Source organism: Indicator indicator, chromosome 11, assembly GCF_027791375.1.
Source record: "Indicator indicator isolate 239-I01 chromosome 11, UM_Iind_1.1, whole genome shotgun sequence".
Classification (NCBI taxonomy): Eukaryota; Metazoa; Chordata; class Aves; order Piciformes; family Indicatoridae; genus Indicator; species Indicator indicator.
Genome location: NC_072020.1, coordinates 2,732,024 through 2,752,156, shown reverse-complemented (window position 1 = coordinate 2,752,156; position 20,133 = coordinate 2,732,024). Strand labels below are relative to the sequence as shown.

At 44.4% G+C, this 20,133-nt stretch overlaps 1 protein-coding gene across 1 annotated transcript in view; it reads left to right on the top strand.

Moving 5' to 3' along the window:
* Positions 1-3,724: 3,724 nt before the first annotated feature.
* SEPTIN7 (septin 7) overlaps positions 3,725-20,133 on the top strand; it is an 89,236-nt gene continuing 72,827 nt past the window's right edge. The window contains exons 1-3 of the mRNA XM_054384942.1: positions 3,725-3,830; positions 15,174-15,197; positions 17,988-18,060. Coding sequence (XP_054240917.1) covers positions 3,725-3,830; positions 15,174-15,197; positions 17,988-18,060 — 203 coding nt within the window. The remainder of the gene's footprint in view (positions 3,831-15,173; positions 15,198-17,987; positions 18,061-20,133) is intronic.

Below are 20,133 nucleotides of genomic sequence, written 5' to 3'. Positions count from 1 at the left end.
TCGGGTTCCCTTCTCCTGCCGGCCTCTTCTACGCCAACTGCGTGAGCGGGCGCGTGGAGGAAGCGTCAGGCTTCGCAGCACTCATTTGGCTCAGCAAGGCGCGTAGGAACTAGAGACACTCAGAACAGCCCTGGAGGAAGGAGGGGGCGGTGTGGTCGCCTCACGCAGCCCTCCAATGTCGGTGGCCATATTTGTTTCGGGCAAAGGCCGGCGCGGGGCTTTCGCGCTCCCGAGCCTGCCCGGCTTCAAAATGGCCGCCGAGCGGTCCCTTTTTTCTTTGACAAGGAGCGGGAGGAAATAAGAGACAAATCGCGGGCTGGGAGGGAGGGGCGGAGGTAGAGACGTGGGGACCGCGGAGAGTCCCACGCCGAGCCGGAAGCCGCTGCCACTGCGTGCTCTGGGAGGCGGGCAAGCAGCGAGCGTGTGCGGGGCGGAGGCGGCAAGGGAGAAGGAGGAGCAGGCGCGGGCGGCGGCAGGAGCGGAGTCGAGCCGCTAAGTCCGTCCGGCTGCCAGAGCGGGCGCGTGTAGTCGCCGTGCGGAAGGGCCGTGGCCCCTTGACGGAATCGGCGTAGGGGGCGTTGGAGAATAGCCGCGGCGGCCACCGCCGGGTTGGCTGGCGGGAGGTGCGCGGGGAGGAGGGGGCGGCCCGCTCGGTGCTGCCGCGGCTGAAGGAGGGCGGGCAGCCAGCCGGAGCCCAGCAGCGGCAGCGACACCGCCGCCACCGGCCAGCGCCATGGGTGAGTTTCCAACCCGGGGCCGAACGGTGGGCACACCGTGACAGCCCGAGGCGGGAGCCTGCCGCCGCCGGGGTCTCCATAGTAGGTGGGTGGGAGAAAGAGCGGGGTGGGGAGGGGTGCAGCGGGCACCTCTGGGTCCCCTACCCCATCCCGGCTGCGGGGATCGGCTGCTGGGCGGCGGTCCCGCCGCGGGGCCCTCAATCCTTCTTGCCGTCCCCCGCCTTCCTCCTCCTCGGATGCGGCTCCAAGCCCTCTTGTCGCCGCCATCCCCCCCCCCCAACCCCCCCCGCCCCCTCCGCAGTCACTTCCTGCCTCGCCGAAATTGTATAATGCCTGCGCGGAGCTGGGGAGCCAGGCGCTGAGAATGCCGGAGATATTTCTTCTCTCTCGCTTTCTCCCCTTCCCCCTCCATCCCTATTCCTCCTCCCCTTTTCTCCTTTTGCGCCCAAATTTGGGAGGGAGGAATTCGCTGCAGGAATTAAAGCAGCCTTCAAATATGCGAGGAGAGGAGCGGGTGGGACCGAAATCACGGCGCCGAGGGGAGGAGGAAGGGGGCGGCGGTGGTGCGCGGGTGGCTGCGTGTGTGGCAGCGGGCGAGGGCCGAAGGCACCGCACGGTGCTGGCCCGCCGGCCTCCTACCCGCGTCTCTAGCTTTAAAATAATAATAAAATCTAAAAGAACTAGACGGTTGGGTTTTGGTGCGTTTTTTTTTTCTTTTTTTTGAGGGTTTTGTGCCCCTGGGGTCTGGCTTTCATTTGCCGCTCGCCGGGGCTGGTCGCCGCCTCGGCGGGGCGCCCGCCCGCGCTGCCCCGGCTGCCTCCTGCCCCTGCAGCGGGACGGGGCCGGGGGCTCGGCCGGTCTTGTTTAAAATAAAAATTAAAAAATATTAAATATTAAAAGTTACAATTTACGAACAGCCATCTCACCCCCGAAACGTTATGCTATGCTTTATGAGCGGTTTCCCCGTGATCCTCTTCCTTGGCAAACCAGGCTTGCAAAATAAAGTGGAGAGTTGCTCAGTGATTTGGGGAGGATGCCTGGGAAAAGCGGTGGTTATGTATGGAAGGGTTTTAATGGGCAACTTAAGGAAGAGCAGTTAAACTTACTGCAGCATGAAGTTACTGACTTCATGCTGAACCAGTTATGTACAAATGCAATTCTGTGAAAGACGACGTTCAAGAATCTTCTGCGTGCAGTTTGTCTGCTGCTTCCTGCAGATGAAAAATCAGTGAACAGAAGACTGTCAGAAGTATCCATTCACTGTTTTCTTGTTTTTTTTTTTTTTTTTCTTGGCCATTGGACTCTCCCTCTGACTAACAGTGGCTTTCAATTATGTTCAGTGAAAGAAGTGCTTCTCTAGTAGGATTGGGACTGAAAATGTATCAGCTTGTGTGAATATGCAGGCTCAGCTCCCGTGAAAGTCAGATGAGCCACTGCTGTATATCTTGGCTAAAAGGTAGACCATACTTTACTCGGCAAGATTTATTTTTTTTTTGTTAGTAGTAGCATTTCAATGCTGATAACTCCATTTCTGACTAGGTGATCCTGCTCTGACAGCAGGGTTGGACTAGATGATCTTTCATGATCCCTTCCAACCCCTAACATTCTGTAGTTCTGTGAACTTGCACTGAGATAACAACAATTATTGTGAAGTATTTCTCCTTAGAATTCTGTCTACATGTATTTTAAAGTTATATATATAAAGTTATATATACACATATTTTATATGTTAAGAAATTGGGGAAAATGTGTGGGGTTTTTTTAATATTTTAGATAGTGTTTGGTATCTTTCACATGATACCTACTTAGTTGATAATGTTTGTGCCTTGTTTGCTCTCTGAGATAATTAGCATCTTCAGCTCTGACTTGTGAATGCAAGAGCATTGTTTTCTCCTAGCCTTGGATGACTGCATTTATATATTTATTTATGTAGCTGACATGAATAACAAAACTCAATAAACAGAAATTTTACTTAGGAGGGCAGTTTTCAAAAAGCCACTGCTTCAAAGGTCAGTTATTGCCTTGTCTTTGTTGGGACCTGAATTGAAATAGTAGAACATCGTCACCTGGTCTGCATTTGCTGCTGTGGAGGAAGGGGTTGCTGCTTGGTCATTTTGAAGTTGAAGTGAATGCAGCCAGGACTCTGCATATCAGACTGAGTGCTGGTAATAACTCACAGCATTTCCTTCAGTTTACCCACAAGGACGAGTGAGGACTCTCAGTTAAAATGGTGCTTCAGATGAATACTCAGTGTGACAAACAAACGTGTGTTTGTGTGTGTATGGATAAAAACTTGATTGTCTTATGCAGAAATAAAGGATCAGACTTGTCTTCTTTGGAAACTAAAATACAATGGGTTTGGGGTTTTTTGTGTGTGTGTACAAATGTCTAAATGTGCACAGTAGAGCTCTTCTTTTTTTCTTTAGCTGGATAGCAACTTAGTGATATTCTCATTACTCCTTTCCTTGGCTCTTCTGGTATTTTAGTTTCTTCAGTTCTAGTAGCTCAATGCTGCAGCAGCAGCGTTTTCAATAGTATCTTCAAATCCCCATTAAGACAACAAATAACTATGAAATAATATAGTGGCTACAGAGTGAAAACCTCATTTGAAACGTAAAGCCAGTGAAGGAAAATTTGCCTCAGAGGAGGTTTAGGGGAGAGATTTCTGTTCGGAACTGTAGTGTGACATACATTTTTAGCTGTAATTTATTGCCAGACTATTCACTTAACCTGTCTAGACCAGAGATGCGTATGTATGAGCGACGTTCTGTTTGCTATAACTTCATGCTCTAGCTCCTGAAATAAGCTAGTTAATTGCAAATGTGTTCCTCTGTAATTAGAATGGCATTTAGTCACCATTTAAGCAGTTTAGTTAAGTCTTTGTTTAAATTAGTAATTCAAATTCGGGGTAGCGTAGAACTGTAGGCGGCCACAAGTGATTTCCGAGGAGGGTTTGCATAAGTCTTGAACTGATGTTTATGGAATAGATGTCTTACAGAGGTGGGGATGGTAGCATGGGTGAGGTAAAGGCATTTCTCAACTGTGAGGGCCAGAAACTGGATTCACAGAAACCAGTGACTTCCTGCTCACCTTGTCAGAGCGAGGTTCACGTGTGCCAGGTGTGAGTCAAAGGGGAAATTTTTTTGTTTCTAGCCTTGGTTTAATGGCTGCATGGTGGTAGCTCTGTGTTGCCATCAGGCAGCTCTTCTTCCTTTGTGTTTTGGAAAGAACCAAATCGATACTTGCTTAAGTAACTTGCAGTTTTGCCTTCTGCTTCAGTTTGTTGGGTCTGCCCTGCAAATATGGCTGGGTGCTGTGTTGTGTGAGCCTGGCTCTGAAGCTCCTGTAAGTTGGGGCATTTTTAATGTTATGTTAAAAATCAAAAAGTACCCAGTAGGCTCCCAAGCACCTCAGAAGACAATAGGTATGCCCTTTCCTTTTGACAGTTTTGAGCTGCTGGTCGGCAAAACACATGCCTGGCCAAACCTTGTTCTGATGTATATCCTGGACTTCCTGCCCACAAAAGCCACTTAGTTTTCTGCTTTTAGTGTATCAGTGCTGCTCCAGGCTTCTAAATATGCTGCTCAAAAACTTGCCAGTCTCACACCAATTGGACTGGCAGTGCTGCTGCACAGAGTGGTTGTTGTGCTGCCCTACAGCCCTTCTTAAAGCCACTTAGGAGGAGTCTTGTCCTTTGATGGCTGTAGCTCTGTATCTTGTTTTCAAATGACTCTGTGGCCGTTTTTGTGCCAGATTTCTGTCATTTAAGTGCAGTGATAGTTCAGGATGCATTTGCAAATATTTTTGGAAGCAGTATTACAGAACAACAACGGGCAAGGGTGTTGTATTCAGAAGCATTTAAGCAACTAAAATAGAACTGAATTATTTCTTAGTAGCATAGAAGACTTAGACATTTTATCTATCCATAGTAAAAATCCCATCTGAAGTTGTAGGGTTTTGAGGTTTTTTTTCCCCCTGGTTTTTACATTTAATGATTGTGTGCTGGTTGGTTGGTATTTTTTAACCTGAATAATAAAGATGTTAGGACTTAACAAGCAGAGTGAGGATTGATTTAAAACATCAGGGAGATTTCTCCCTCCTTTGACCCACTGTAGCTTTAGCGGAGATCAATATGAAGATCCAGCACCTAGGTTTTTAGTGTCAGCACTTTTAAAATAGTGCTTTATAAATTGAAAGATTGCATCTTGCAGCAAATGAGGGACGTGAAGAAATAAATAAAATACATCAGATTTGTTTTTCAATTGACCGCAAAAAAGATCAGGAGGTGACTGGTCTCAGAAGCATGCTCTCAGAATCTCATGTATGAAGCTTTTCCCAGTGCTTTGGGGTAAAGCATGCCAGGAACAATGACCAGAAAAAGAGAGATGCAAGCTAGATAGATAGATAAGGCATGCTCCTTCATGTTGTTGGTGAGTGGTGAGCTACAAAGCAGCACTTGATCAAATTCCAATCAGAATAGTCCTATTCTGTGAGGAAATCAGTTTATCACACAGTAATGTTGTTGCAAAGAGACCTTCCAGAAACACAGCCTGAGGCATTGATGATGGCAGAATTTCTGGTGTGGCATTTGTCTGGAAAAGCATTGTAGGTGCTGAGGGAAATGTGAGAGGGCATGGATGTTGGTATTGGTGGCAGTGGTTGTCCCTCTGTTATGGCAGGCTGATTATTAGAAGAACAATGTATGAAATACTACCTCTCTCTCTGTCTTGTGCCTTGAAAGACCATTCATATAATGATTCAAGCTGAAGTTTAAATAAAACGAAACTTCACCAAGTGTGGTAGTAAAAACTGGCAAGAATGCTGAAGTTAACATTGACATAAAGCTGACATCAAACCTTTTGCAGTGCTGGCCAGTTGCTCAGAGCCTCATCAAATCTCACCTGGATTATCTCCAGGGATGGGCCCTCAACTATCTCCCTGGGCAACCTGTTCCACCCTCATGGCAAAGAAGTTGTTCCTAACAAGTTTCTCTACTCTTCTCTACTTTGAAGCCATTGCCTCTACATTGTCCCCTACTTTCTGTTATATTTTAACAAACTTTATCATGTGGTTTCAAAGCTTAGGGTGGTTCTAACTGGACTGCAGCTGAAAAGTACTACATTGGTTGTGTGGGTTTTTCTCCTCCTTTCTGGTGCCTCTAGTGTTCATATTCTGGTATGATCAGATGAGCTTGCTGATGTTAGGGCATGGTATCCTTATGGTAGTGTTCATCTGGATAAGGGAGCTAATCTGCCTTCTGCCTTAGCCATGCAGTTACCAGAGCTGATACAAAGGAAGCCTAAACTCACCCCCAGTCAATGTGATGAATTTGTTGGTCAGCTTTTGAAAGGAGGCAGTTCTGCTGCTCTTCCCACCCATGGAGCACTGCCTCTTTGACCCAACAGTGGGTCAGTTCATGGAGCTCAACTCACAGGAACTGGCTGGTTTGAATTCCTCAGGATTGTTTTTCTTTTCTATCAGTTATGCTTCCTGAGCCTTTCGCATCATGGGAGCACAGAATTGTGGCATGAAAAAGGAAATGCAAGTCTGCTATATAGTGACATGGGGGAATAGTTTTGAACTGGAAGAAGCTGGATTTAGATTGGGTATTATGTGGGAATCCTTTGCTGTGAGGGTGCTGAGACCCTGGGGTGGGTTGCCAAGAGAGGTCATGGAGGTTCCAACAGTGAAGGTGTTGGAGAAGTAGGTTGGGTGGGCCTTTGGGCAGCCTGGTCTAGTGTGGAAGTGTCCCTGCCCATGGCAGGGGAGGGGTTGGAATGAGGTGATCTTTGAGGTCCTTTCCAACCCAAACCATTCTATAGGCAGGAGATGGAACTTCAGCCTCTTTGGCAGTAGACAGATGTGCCCAGTGTGAGGTTAGTGCCTGGTTTAGGTGTAAGATGGCACTGCTGCTGTGTGGAGAAGAGAAATTGATTTTCTGTTCCCACCCAAACACTGAGTCTCAACGTGGGCTGAAAGGCAACATGGTAGTGTGCCTTGGGCAGCAGAGATCCATGGCAGCTGATCTAGTTGTACAACTTGTTTATTTCCATTCTACCAGTGGCTGAGATAGGGAAAGAGGAAAACCCTATCCTGTTGGGGGAATTGATGCTGGTGGATAGCTGAGGATAAACACAAGTGGTAAAAGTTTAATGGCTCTTGTTTCAGCTGCTATAATTCACTCCTTGAGCACTGAATGGGTTAGGTGTCTTGCTGTTGCATCATTATCTGCTGTTGCATCATTACCTATGGTTATGGTAGCATAACATTGGCATTAGGACTTTCTTGAGTGATAGACACACTTGGAAGTCATGACAAGTGATGGCTGCAGAAGTCTGGTGGTGCAGGGTCTTGTTGTCCTGACCAGATCCTAACTGTGATAAGTAAGTCAAGATACCAGTTTTAGCTGATGTTCTAAACAAAGTAGTTGAGGCATTAAAAGCTCTTGCTGGAGAAATGTAATTTTTCTGGAAGCTTTTTTGACAGCAGAGGTTTTTGTGGCTGTGCAATCTTAACCAATGCTCACTGTAGCTTTTTTTTTTTTAAACAAGAATGCAAAACTCTTGGGTATATGACTCAAAATCTGAGTTCCAGATGCTGGATTAAATGAATGCTTTCAGGTTTGGGACAGTGAAAATTTCTGGAGTGGAATGAGGCCAAGAAAACTGTCATCTTATTTCTCCCCCTTTTCCCCTGCCCCTGCATCTGAAAAGGCTTCCTAATTGTTCTTAGCAAAGGTATAGTAATGAACCAAGAGATTCAAGAGTAAATTACTTTCCTCTTGGGAGGCTTTGCCAGATGGTGCAAAATCAAAGTCTGAGTAATCTCTTGATGATGGGTAGAGAAGAGCCATCCTATTGTTGCCTTCTGTGTTCCTTATTTTTGTTAGCACTTGAAGGGAGGACTTAGAGGAGAATCATTTGCAAACTACTGCAGTATTAGTTCCTGAAGCTTGTGGTCATCTCACACTGTTCAGCTGTGCCAGGTATTGATCTTCAGTACTCTCTATTTGCAATTGTGTGGACAGATATCTGCCAACTAGGAAGTTTTCAGAGCAGTGGAAGGAACCTGCAGTTGGTAAGTGACAGACCGAAGCAGTGGGCAACAAGACTTTAAGAGACTGGGGGAAAAACTGTAGGATATGATTGCTGGGTTGTTGACAGATGTTGAAAAGATGTGAATTGTGAATAAAAGGAAGCTCTTTTTAAAATAATTTAAAGGAAAAAACATCTTAATGTGACAAATTCAAACAATACTGAGAACTAGATGCTTGAAAGGAGGAAAAGGTAGGGGTAATGAGCCCCTATCCTATAAAAATTTAGCAAGGAAAGGTGGAAATTTCAGCAGGCAGTCTTTCCTTACCAGCAGTTTCTAATTTAATTAGCAAGGTATTTTGTTGAGCTGATTGGTGTTGGTTCCTTTTTAGGCATTTAACAGGGTCTCTGTGAAAGGTCTTTAAGATTTGTTGGGTTCTGAATCCTTAAACAGCTGACATTTTCAGCAGGTGAGTTCAAAATTATGCCAGCACTTGGGATTTTATGCAGACCAGGTTATTTGAGTGTTAATGCCTTAGTAATGGAGGGACTCTGATGTCCTGATTGCTTGAGTTGATTTTGGAGAAGACTTCGAATGTGATGAAGGCACAAGTCACAGTATATCAGAGGTTGGAAGGGACCTCCAGAGATCATCAGGTCCAACCCCCCTGCCAGAGCAGGATCACCCAGGGTAGTCTGCACAGGAATGCATCCAGGTGGGTTTGGAAAGTCTCCAGAGAAGGAGACTCCACAACCCCCCTGGGCAGCCTGCTCCAGGGCTCTGTCACCCTCACTGTAAAGAAGTTTCTCCTCATGGTGAGCTGAAATCTTCTCTGTTCTAGTTTGAACCCATTGTTCCTTGTCCTATCACTGTGAACCACCCAAAAAGAGCCTGGTCCCCTCCACTTGACCCCCACCCCTCAGCTATTGATAGACATTGCTCAGATCCCCTCTCAGCCTTCTCTTCTCCAGACTGAACAGCCCCAAGGATCTCAGTCTCTCTTCGTAGTGCTCCAAAGACATGTTCTGACTGCAGAATGAATGTCACTTGGCCCTACCTTTGTGTGTCTGCCTTCTGGCCTAGCAGCATGCCTGTGGGGCATCCAGTATCCTCTTTGGTGAAGGAGGCTCTTCTATGCCACTGTGGGTAGCAACAACTATCCTGAGTTTCCTGTCCTTTCAAGTTGTGTTTCTTGGTTGTGAATCTCGGCCATCTGGTGTGGCAGGCAGGTATGGAGAGGATTTAACTCCCACTCTCAAATTTAGCATGGCTGCTCCTGCAGGATAGCTGCTCTGCTGGCATGCATGTTGGACCAGGCAATGCATGCCCTTCACAGCCACCTTTGGTACTACTGCCAAAACCAAAAGTACTTGGTGAGCTGAGAAACCAAGAGGCTTGGTGCTGTTACCAGCTGGTTAGCTCAGCATTAAGCTGTGGCTGTGGTGCTTGCAATCTTTAGTTTGGCCATCCAAGGCGATTTGACTGCTGGCGTTCTGGATCATAGAATCATGGAATCATAGAATCAGTCAGGGTTGGAAGGTACCACCAGGATCATCCAGTTCCAACCCCCCTGCCATGGGCAGGGACACCTCACACTACATCAGGCTGGCCAGAGCCACATCCAGCCTGGCCTTAAACACCTCCAGGGATGGAGCCTCAACCACCTCCCTGGACAACCCATTCCAGGCTCTCACCACTCTTATGGGGAAGAACTTCTCCCTCACATCCAGTTTGAATCTCCCCACTTCCAGCTTTATTCCATTCCCCCCAGTCCTGTCACTCCCTGACACCCTAAAAAGTCCCTCCCCAGCTTTCTTGTAGCCCCCTTCAGATCCTGGAAGGCCACAAGAAGGTCACCTTGGAGCCTTCTCTTCTCCAGACTGAACAGCCCCAACTCTTTCAGTCTGTCCTCATAGGAGAGGAGCTCCAGCCCTCTGCTCATCCTGGTGGCCCTTCTCTGGACACCTTCCAGCATGTCCAGATCTCTCTTGTAATAGGATGCTCTCAGTAAGGTTGCTGTCCCCATTGTAAAATATATGCAGTAAATGCCAAATTAAAACCAAATTCCTTGATGGCGGAATAAATGAAATCAAAACTTAGGGTTTCCAATTACAGTTTGATGCCATGGGTGAGTGGTACTTCATATATATTGTAATAGTCTTAATATTAAACCTGGATAATACATTTTGTTATCAGCATGGACCATGTATCAGTCACCATTGCAACCCACAGGGAAACAATTCCAGCAAGTAAAACTTATCTTCCTTACATGGTAATTATAATGGGAGTTATCTTTCTGTGGTATCTCTCTAGCTTAAAAATAAAGACAATTAAAAACAAAGCAGCCAGCCAGCTTTGTTTCAAAGCATCTGAGTTTTAACACGTGGAGAGGTTTTTTTTTAGCTGGCATAATTCTTTACAGTAGCACCTGGATCTCTTTTTTTTTTTTTTTTATCTTCTTGGTTTCATTAGAGTCCTTTATATTGTAAATACAGTGGAAATAGTTAAAAAGTAAAATCCTCTAAGTATTAGTTAGAATCATAGAATTGGTAAGGTTGGAAGGGACCTCAAGGATCATCCAGTTCTAACCCCCTGCCATGGGCAGGGACAACTCACACTACAGCAGGTTGCTCAGAGCCACATCCAGCCTGGCCTTAAAAACTTCCAGGCTTCTACCACCTCCCTGGGCAACCTGTTCCATTGTCTCATCAGCCTCATGGGGAGGAATTTCTTCCTAACATCCAATCTGAATCTACCCACTTCTAGTTTTGCTCTGTTCCCCCCAATCCTATAATTACCTGACACCCTCAATAGTCCCTCCCCAGCTTTCTTGTAGCCCTCTTCAGATACTGGAAGGCCACAATTAAGGTCTTCTGGGAGCCTTCTCTTCTCCAGACTGAACAACCCAAACTCTTTCAGTCTGTCCTCATAGCAGAGGAGCTCCAGCCCTCTGCTCATCCTTGTGGCCCTTAGATCTTTCTTGTAATAGAGGCTCCAGAATTAGATGCAGTACCCCAAGTGGGATCTCACCAGAGTGGAGTAGAGGGGGAGAATCACCTCCCTGGCCCTGCTGGCTATGCTTCTCTTGATGCAGCCCAGGATGTGATTAATATCCTTAAAGACCTCTCCTGGTAGCATTTGATGAACCTTGTTGCAGAGGCATTGACATAAAGAACGTGATTTGAGAGTATCCTGAAATACCAGTTTAGAATTGAAAGTTTAACTGCTGTCTGTTAGTGTCATTGAAATATACTGTCTTGTGAGGAAATTAATGCTGGGAAAAGAATACCTAACCTATTTCAAGTGATAAAAAAACCCACAGTAATTTAAGTTTGAACTACCACTGTGTAAAAACCCACAGTAATTTAACTTTGAACTACCGCTGTGTAAAAAACAGAGCAATTTCACTTTGAACCACCACTCTGTTCTTTTAAAATAAAAATATGTTTTAAATGATTAGCTGCTAACAGCTTGTTAATGATAGTCTCAAGATGGATTTGAATTTTTTGCTTGTCTGAGACAAAAGGCTCAGTGCTTTGGGTTTGGCTGTTCTGGGCTCCTAGTTTGCTATAGCACAGAAATACAATAAGCCTTAAAAAGAAGAAGCATCAGGGACGCATTCCTTAATTTTAGCTCCAAATGTCTGTCTTGGTGAAATCTTCTGAAGGCTTCTGTAAGTCAGAGCTTGGGGTGTTCAGCACAGAAATGCATATAGGCAAAGAAGAGGAGAGTGTGGGAATGAGTTGTATCCACCACACAGAAGTGTATGGTAAAAGCCCTTCACCCTACTTATAAATGAGAATTCTTCATGTTAGCAGAAGCATCAGTGATTAAACTTGTAATTTCTCTCATGATTTGAAGGGGAACACACTTCATGATGACTATGCTGAACATACTTGAGTATTTCTGCATGAGTGCTTCACCTTTCTTTAGCATTTCTGCACCTGCATGTTCAAGAAATGTTGCTGGAGCTGCTGGCAGGCAGCCCTTCAGGCTAGAGATGGAACAATGCAGGTTCTCCTGTTGCCATCCTTCAGGCTGCTTGATGAGAACAACAAACTCCCCAGCAGTATATCCCACTTCTGTCAAGGCATAGAACAGAAGGGCGTAGAGTGCACACCTGCAGTTCCCTTTCTCTGAGTCCCTTGGATGACTCAGATGCAGCCAGGGCTGCATCAAAAGCACCATGGCCAACAGACCCGGAGAGGGGATTCTGTCCTGGTGAGACCTCACCTGGAGTACTGCAGCCAGCTCTGGAGCCCTCAGCATAGGAAGGACATGGACCTGGTGGAGAGAGTCCAGGGGAGGGCCATGAAAATGATCAGGAGCTTGGAGCACCTCTGCTATGAGGACAGGCTGAGGGAGCTGGGGGTGTTCAGCCTGGAGAAGAGAAGGCTCTGGGGAGACCTAATAGCAGCCTGCAAGTACCTGAAGGGGGCTACAAGAAGGATGGAGAGAGACTGTTTGCAAAGACTTGCAGGAATAGGACAAGGGGCAATGGCTTCAGACTAGAGGAGATGTAGATGGGATGTGAGGAGCAAGCTCTTTACCATGAGGGTAGTGGAACACTGGAACAGGTTGTCCAGGGAGGTGGTTGCAGTCCCATCCCTGGAGATACTGAAGATGAAGCTTGACAGGGCTCTGGGCAACCTGATCTAGTTGAGGATGTCCCTGCTGACTGCAGAGGGGATTGGGTTAGATGACCTTTGGAGGTCTCTTCCAACCCAAACCATTCTGTGATTCTATGAAATACTGCCTATTGGATAGCAGGAATCTGCTCTTCCTGAAAAATTCCCACCTGTGCTCAGGCCTGTGTGAGATGCTGCTGCTGCGCCCGGAGATTTGGGGATGGAGAGGGAGGGAATTGGTAGCTTTGTTTTCTGACTTTTTTTGTTTGCTTGTTTGTTCTTGTTTGGGGTTTTCCTGAATAGATCTAAACCTATGAACTATAATTTATCACCACCTGCTGAAGGTTTGTGTCAACTGACTGATCTGCATGTGAATTTTGAAGGAAAATGCAATGTTTAAAGGGAACCTGAAGGAGCTGAAAAAATGCTCTACAGCACCTTAGATTGAAAGGAAATGACAAAGGAACTAAATGATACTTTCCAGCATGATACTTTAATGTATTTCTTAATACTTACTGTGCTTTGTTGCTTCTTTCTACTGTTTCCAGTGATAAAGAAGACTCCTGAAGTGGGCTTCAGGTTGAGGCACTAAGCTAGTTTGTGGAGAATTTTTATGTCTTTAAACCCAGCTCTTTTCAAACCCATGTTTTAGTGGATTTTGTAGCAGATGAAAATAGTGTGAGACAGGACTGCCTGAAAGATCCCACAGGCTTTATTTTTTAATTTTAATTCTTTTAAATTCTTTCATTTACATCTCTGGGGGGAAACTTGACAAGCTAAACAGGCAGGAGACATGGTACATATGAAGTGGAGTACAGATACTTGTTTTAATTTCAGTGATTTTTGTTGTGTTGGTTTGTTTGTTGTGTTGATTTGTTTGGTTGGGTTGTTGTGTTGGTTTGTTTGTTGTGTTGATTTGTTTGGTTGGGTTGTTGTGTTGGTTTGTTTGTTGTGTTGATTTGTTTGGTTGGTTTTTTGTGTTGGTTTGTTTGTTTTGTTGTGTTGATTTGTTTGGTTGGGTTTGTTGTGTTGGTTTGTTTGTTTTGTTGTGTTGATTTGGTTGGTTTGATGTATTGGTTTGTTTGTTTTGTTGTGTTATTTTGTATTGTTTTGTTGTGAGTGTTTGGGCTTTGTATGTTTCCCCCCTCCCTGCTTTCCCTTGGAGGTTTTGTATCCAGGAATCTTTTCATAGATTTGATCATAATATTTTTTTTCTCCCTTTCTGGCTTTCATCTTCAACCCTTGCCTCAGAGTTTGTATTGGAATAAACATTCAACAGCAAAACTGAGGAGGAGGAGTAGGAAGGAAGGTTAAAAGGGGTGATAGGTGCACTAAATGATACGTGGTTGATGCTTGATCTGCTGTTGCTTCTAGTTCCCTGGCTGACCTCTTTCTGTAGGCTCTCCTGTGACCTGTGCCATTTCTTGCTGCAGTTGTTTTGACCCCTGCTTTATGGACTGGAAGGTAATCAGTCACTTTGTTGTCAAATCTGATTTGGAGTTCCTCGTTTCAGTTAGATGCAAGTTGCCACGTGGGTGGTGGTTTGCATTCTGCTTTCTGCAAGCAGACCCAAGGTGTTGCAGAAAGCCAGGAAATAGAGGCAAATGCACAAATAGAACCAGAAGCTTTAAATTCGTGTTCCTGTGCTTGTGAGTTGTGTTCAATGTGCACAACTAAGTTTTACTTCAAGGAATTAGTTGGCTAGCTAATTCTGGTGGAGGATGAACTGGTAAGTTGCCTGCAGCTCAACAGATGGACTCTGCTGCCTGCTGTTTGTGATCTTTCTAGTGCAGAATCTTCTTGCTCTTAGACATCATGTGTGTTTCAGCACTATCTTTAAATAAACCAGATAATAGTGTCTGGCACCTGGAAAAGAGGGAGCCTAAAGCTCACTCTTCATCTGTACTTGCTTATTATGCCCAGGGAGATGTTGAGGAACAGTTGAATTGAAAGTGCATTCCTTGGATCACTGATTGAAGTTACTGATTAGTGACTTAATAAACTTACTCCTAGAGGCTGAAAGGGATCCTTGTTTCTTAACTGTGCTTATATATCAAAAGGATTTTCTTCTTTTGGGTCCTTTATGAGAATAACTTTGTTTTTTTTTCCTAACATTGGCAAGACCTGAGGTTCACCCTTGGAAGCCAGGTTGTCTCATTTTAAAAGCAGGCTTTTAATAGCTTTCTGTTGTCTGCAGTTGACACCTGTTGGAAGGAATAAAATGATGGTTTCCTTGCCATCAGTGCTAGAATTCTGCCATGCAGGTTATAGCAGATGTCACCAGGCAGATACTTTTACTTTTTTACAGTGAAGAACAAACATGTTTGTAGATGTTCAGCATAGGTTTAACTTTACAACTAGAGCAGGTGACTTTCCGCCTTTTATATTGTTATTTCCCCACTTTTTAAATTCAGGGGTTGGGCTTTCTTGGTTGGTTGAGGTCTCTCTTTATTTTGTTTGTTTGGTTTTGTTTGGGTCTCTTTTTTGGTTTTGTTTTGGTTGGGATCTCGTTGTTGTTGTTTTGGTTGGGGTAGTTTTTGTTGTTGTTGTTTTGGTTGGGGTCTTTTTTTGTTGTCGTTGTTTTGGTTGGGGTCTTTTTTTGTTGTCCTTGTTTTGGTTGGGGTCTTTGTTGTTGTTTTGGTTGGGGTCTCTTGTTTTGGTTGAAGTCTCTCTGTTGCTGTTTTGGTTGGGGTCTCTGTCGTTGTTTTGGTTGGGTGGTTTCCTTTTGCTGTTTTAAATACAGACTGCATAGGTTGGTTGCATTGTTGGTAAGGTAAATCTCTAAGCCTTTCCTCAGGTTTCAGAGGCTGATGTGCAGAGTCCAAAGATCTACACTGTTAGAAGAAAACCAAACATGACCATGTTGGAGGAAATGTAAATATAGTGTTTTATAGCCTTGATTTTCTATGTAAAACTAGAAACTACTAACCTGATCTTACTCCTAGCATGATAATAGGAAGTTGAATAAACATCCTGTGACTCAAGTTTATGCAGAAATTAGCTAAAAGCTCTAAAAATATGGTTTTAGCTTGATTGGAATCAGTGCAAATTCTTCTGGTTTGGTGGCTCCCAACATCTTTTCAAAGTAACTGATGTGTGAAGGAAGCTTGCCTTATGTCTGAATCTTACAAGAACCACATTGACTCCATGACAAATGCAAATTGTAGGAAAAAAATTACTCTGTTCAGAGTATGCTCCCTGTTCCAAATCTGTAAAAGAAGGTACAAATGATCACCTTGTGTTTTCATTGCTGATGACAAGTAACATTGCTGTCATATGGCTAATGCTGGCTATCTGTCCCCTTTCTAAGATCGTTTTATATTGCTGTGGTCAGACTTCAACAATTCTTGGCTTGTCTGTGATGCTTCTGGAGGCTTTTTAAATGTATATATATAAATAGTGGTTCCTAGAAGATCACTAGAGAAAAAAATAATAGCATTGCATGTCTTTTTCTTAGAGTAAATTTGATTGAGAAGCTCCAAAGCCAACTGTGATTGGCAAGGACAGTGACTCCCCTGATGTCAAATTGCTTTTCTGCTTTGCCCCTCTTTTTTTTTTTTTTTCTTTTTTTTTTTTTTTTTCCCTTTTGTGTCTCCAGCTGTCTGTGGTAGTATTTGCTACTAGTTTGGCTGGGTCATACATCCTTGAAGAGTTTCATAACATGTAATAGGCTGCTGGTTACTACCAGTACACAGCAGCTGCCCTTAGCAGTGGACCTTGTGCCAGAGGCTGTCATCTTTTGGCTCAGGTAGTAGTACCTGAAAAATGCCTTTGGATTTATCATTCCCACATACAGCACAGATTGAAGGAGAGATGTAAATGATGGTGCTTGGGCAGTAACAAAGGTGATAGACTTGATAGAAAACAAGGAAAAGAGGATTTTTTTCTTATTTTTTGTCTATGTTCTTACTTGAAGGTCCTTGGGAAGCCCCTGATGGTGCCTCCCCTGGTCTCACTCATTTGCATAGTTCCAGCAGCTTGCTGCTGGCTATTAAACCATTGATTCAGATGATGGATCTAAAACACCAGCTCTGCAGCCTGCTTTATGTGGGCTTTGACATTTTGCTCGAGGGAGGCCTACATTCAAATAACTTTGATGCACAGAATGGATGCATCAGAAGTCAGCTAAGGCCAGATTTATAATTGTGTGGCTTGCATTCCTTCTGTGCTAGCTTAGAGCAGAGATGACGGATGGCTGCAAGGACATAAAAATGTTAGAGAACTTGATTTAAAATGATGGCTGAATGCAGTGTAGGTGAATTGCCATGATACACATGCGGGCTACTTTTGTGCTGTACTTTTGTACTGAGAAGCTATGAAGATGTTAAAACTCAGGAGCAAGGTCTTGTGCCTGGCTGGAGTTCACTGTGTCATCAGCTCAGTACTCAGAAGTAGTCAAAAGACCAAATTGCATGTTGGAAATTAGTGAGAAAGGATCAGAGGAAGAGATACCACATGATCAGCCAATGGATCTATGACTGTTTTGCCTCTTGAATACTGTATGCAGCTCTCCCCTTGGCCTCTTCAGAAGACTGCAGAGCTAGAAGAGTGTTCTGGAATAGTGGAGGTCATCAGAGACATAAAGTCTTCTTAATGAAGTATGGTAGATTACTGAGGTTGTTTACCAACAGAGATAGTACTGTGCAGCAGCTGAAATGATAAAGTCCTCCCTTTAACAATGAGCAGGTAATCAGAGGGAGACCTTGCTACAAGGACCTGCATGGGTGCTCTGTTTGTGTGATGCTTTGAAGAGTGTATGAGTGCATGGAGGAGAAATCAGCCAGAAGCTGTTTGCATGGAAAACCAGCCCAGTCTTATTAACAAATGCTTTGGAAGTCTTTGGAGAAATGCTGCTGCTGGTTGCTACCTTAGATGTGTGGTTTTGGCTACTGTTGAAGGCAGGAACTTTGGCCTGCCCCACGCAGCTGGTTTTGCTGACTGATGGGTTTAAAATAGCACTGTTTAATAATGCTGCTTTCCCTTGCCTGGGGAAGCAGGTCCTCCTCTGCACTTGGAGCTGATGTGAAAGTTGCCTGTGGTTGCCAACACCACCTTGTTTCAAAGTTAAAAGTAGTCATGTGCAGCGTGATAAGTGATAGCTAATAGAGTGTTTAGGGTGGTTGGTATCCAAACCTCTGGGAATTCCTAGTGCTGCAGGATCTGCAGGATTAGCTGTGCAGCTTGCTCTGGTTCTGCTGCATATGCATCTATCCTCTTCCCAAAGAGTCTTGTGCCACCTTTCTGCAGGATGCAGAGAAGGACTGGAACTGATTAGCAGCTCTTTGCTTTTTTGTCCTCTCAGGAGAATCCAGCAGCACAGTAACCCAATGGGCTGAGTTGCTGTGGCTCTGGATACTGAGAGTCTGGGGAACTGTAAAAGCAGAAGACTCATCCTACTGGGTAGAAAAGGAGAAGAGGACCTCAGTGCCATTTGGAACTGTGTACAGTTTCATCCCAGTGTACAGTTTCTAAAAATAGGCTCTGGGCCTCTGGGTGTATGGGATTGATTAAAAAATTAGATGTTGGAGTACAGAAGCATGATTGATTGCTGACATAGACCATCATGTTGAGATTATTTTTCTTCTAGTTTGTATTGGTGCCTTTAAATACTTAAGCATGGGAAGATGTTTAGTGAAAAACCAGAAATTTAAAGGCTCTTTGTGATATGGTTAAAGTACTTTTAAGTACCATGCTGGAGAGCTAGCATGGATCTTTTGTCATTCACAGTGTTGGATGGTGCTGAACACACACTTAACTGATGCCCTCTCATCTGTTCTTTATTTTCTGGCTATTCAGCTGTGACAGTTATGCCCAAATTTGCAGCAGTGCTCTAATGCTGACTATTGCAAATGAAGTGAGCTGGCACCATTCACTGAATCTAGAAAGTGTCATGGAAATACAAAATCCTGAGAGACTCTTTCAGTGATGGCTTTGATCTTCATACCTTTTCCACTCTCAAATAAAAGATCTGTGCAGTAATGTGGTGGTGATCAGAGGGCTGGAGCTCCTCTCCTATGAGGACAGGCTGAGAGAGTTGGGGTTGTTCAGTCTGGAGAAGAGAAGGCTTCGAGGAGACTTTCTTGTGGCCTTCCAGTATTTAAAGGGGGCTACAGGAAAGCTGGGGAGGGACTTTTGAGGGTGTCAGGGAGTGATAGGACTGGGGGGAATGGATCCAAGTTGGAGGAGGGGAGATTTAGATTAGATGTTAGGAAGAAGCTCTTCACCATGAGAGTGGTGAGACACTAGAACAGGTTGCCCAGGGAGGTCGTGGAAGCCTCATCCCTGGAGGTTTTTGCAGCCAGTCTGGATGTGGCTCTGGGCAACTTGATCTAGTGGGAAGTGTCTCTGTGATTCTGTGAAGTGAGATTTTATGTTTTGGTGAAAGCCTCTGAAGCAAATAAATGTCCTTGACAGGTTCAGACAGAGGGTGGTAAACGAAACCCACACTGAAAAAGAACTGAGAAATAATTGCCTGTATTGATCATTAAATGGCAAGGTGGCCATGAAGGGTATTACTGTAAAATGAAGCTGTCATCTGTGTAAAACAAACTAAGGTGGCATAAACCACTGTGCACAAAGGTTACTGGATGGGAAGTGTTGTGAGTAACTTTGGTCAAATGTAAGTAACGTTTTCTTTTGCTTTTCCTCTCTCCCCATGCCACCCATTTGCCTTTGTGGATTGCTGCTGCACCTGTGTGGACTCCTTGCTGCAATTCCTTGTTTTGCTGGTCTGCTCCTGGATGTGTTCTATCAATACCTTCACCACTGGAAATGATGGGAACGTGTTGTTTACAAAGTAGCTGTAAGTATTACTTGAATACAGATGCATTAAAGCTAGTGTGGAAATAGAAGCATTAGGGTTTTAGTAGGTGAACTGAAACTGAGCTTAAGTAGCAACTGGTTGAAAATCAGGAAGGGATTTAAAAGTTAGGGGGAAGTTATTGTAAGTATTAGAAACAGGAGACCTCACCTGGCACAATGACAAATACAGGTGGAAGTCAATGCTTCATCCCAAAAAGTAATGAGTAACAACTTCTAGAGATGTTGCAGGAATTTAAGGAACAAATCTAGTTTGTTTTGCTCTGTGGAAGCAGCAGCCATTTAAAAATCAGTGTGGTGAAAGCTTCAGTTGTAATTGGCATTGGTCTACCAGAGGTCTGACTCCAGCACATGACCAGGTTTTTTAAAAGGCTCCTTCCTGCTCACATGAAATACAGGATTCATGCCAAGTGTAACACTTCATAGATCTTTCTGTTTAGGAACATTTATGTTTCATTATCTAAAATAGTGGGTGCAAATGCTATAGAGCTAATTAATAGAGCAAACCCAAAAGTAATTACCTATTCTTATTCAGCATTTCATACTCAGCCTTCTCAAAGTTCTTAGCTCCATGTTTAGGGTAGTTTTACTACTGTATATGAAGGGGAAGGGAAGAGAAATAAAAAACATTTAAACCCAAGAATTCAATGTAGAACTCCCAACTCCTTTAATGCAAAAGTATTACCTGGATGTAATGAGGGAGTGAGCTGGTTCTGGGAAGCATGACATACATTAAAAGGTATGTTGACAAGTGGAACTCCAAGGAGTGTCTGACTGATGAGATATTCTACATCTAGTAAGATGAATAGCAATTGCTTAGGCGTAGTAGTTATTAAGGACCTGCACTGCTAAGGAGCTCTCTGAGCACTCAGCTGCATGTCAGGTAGTATCTCTGAAGGTCCTGTGCAGGGGTG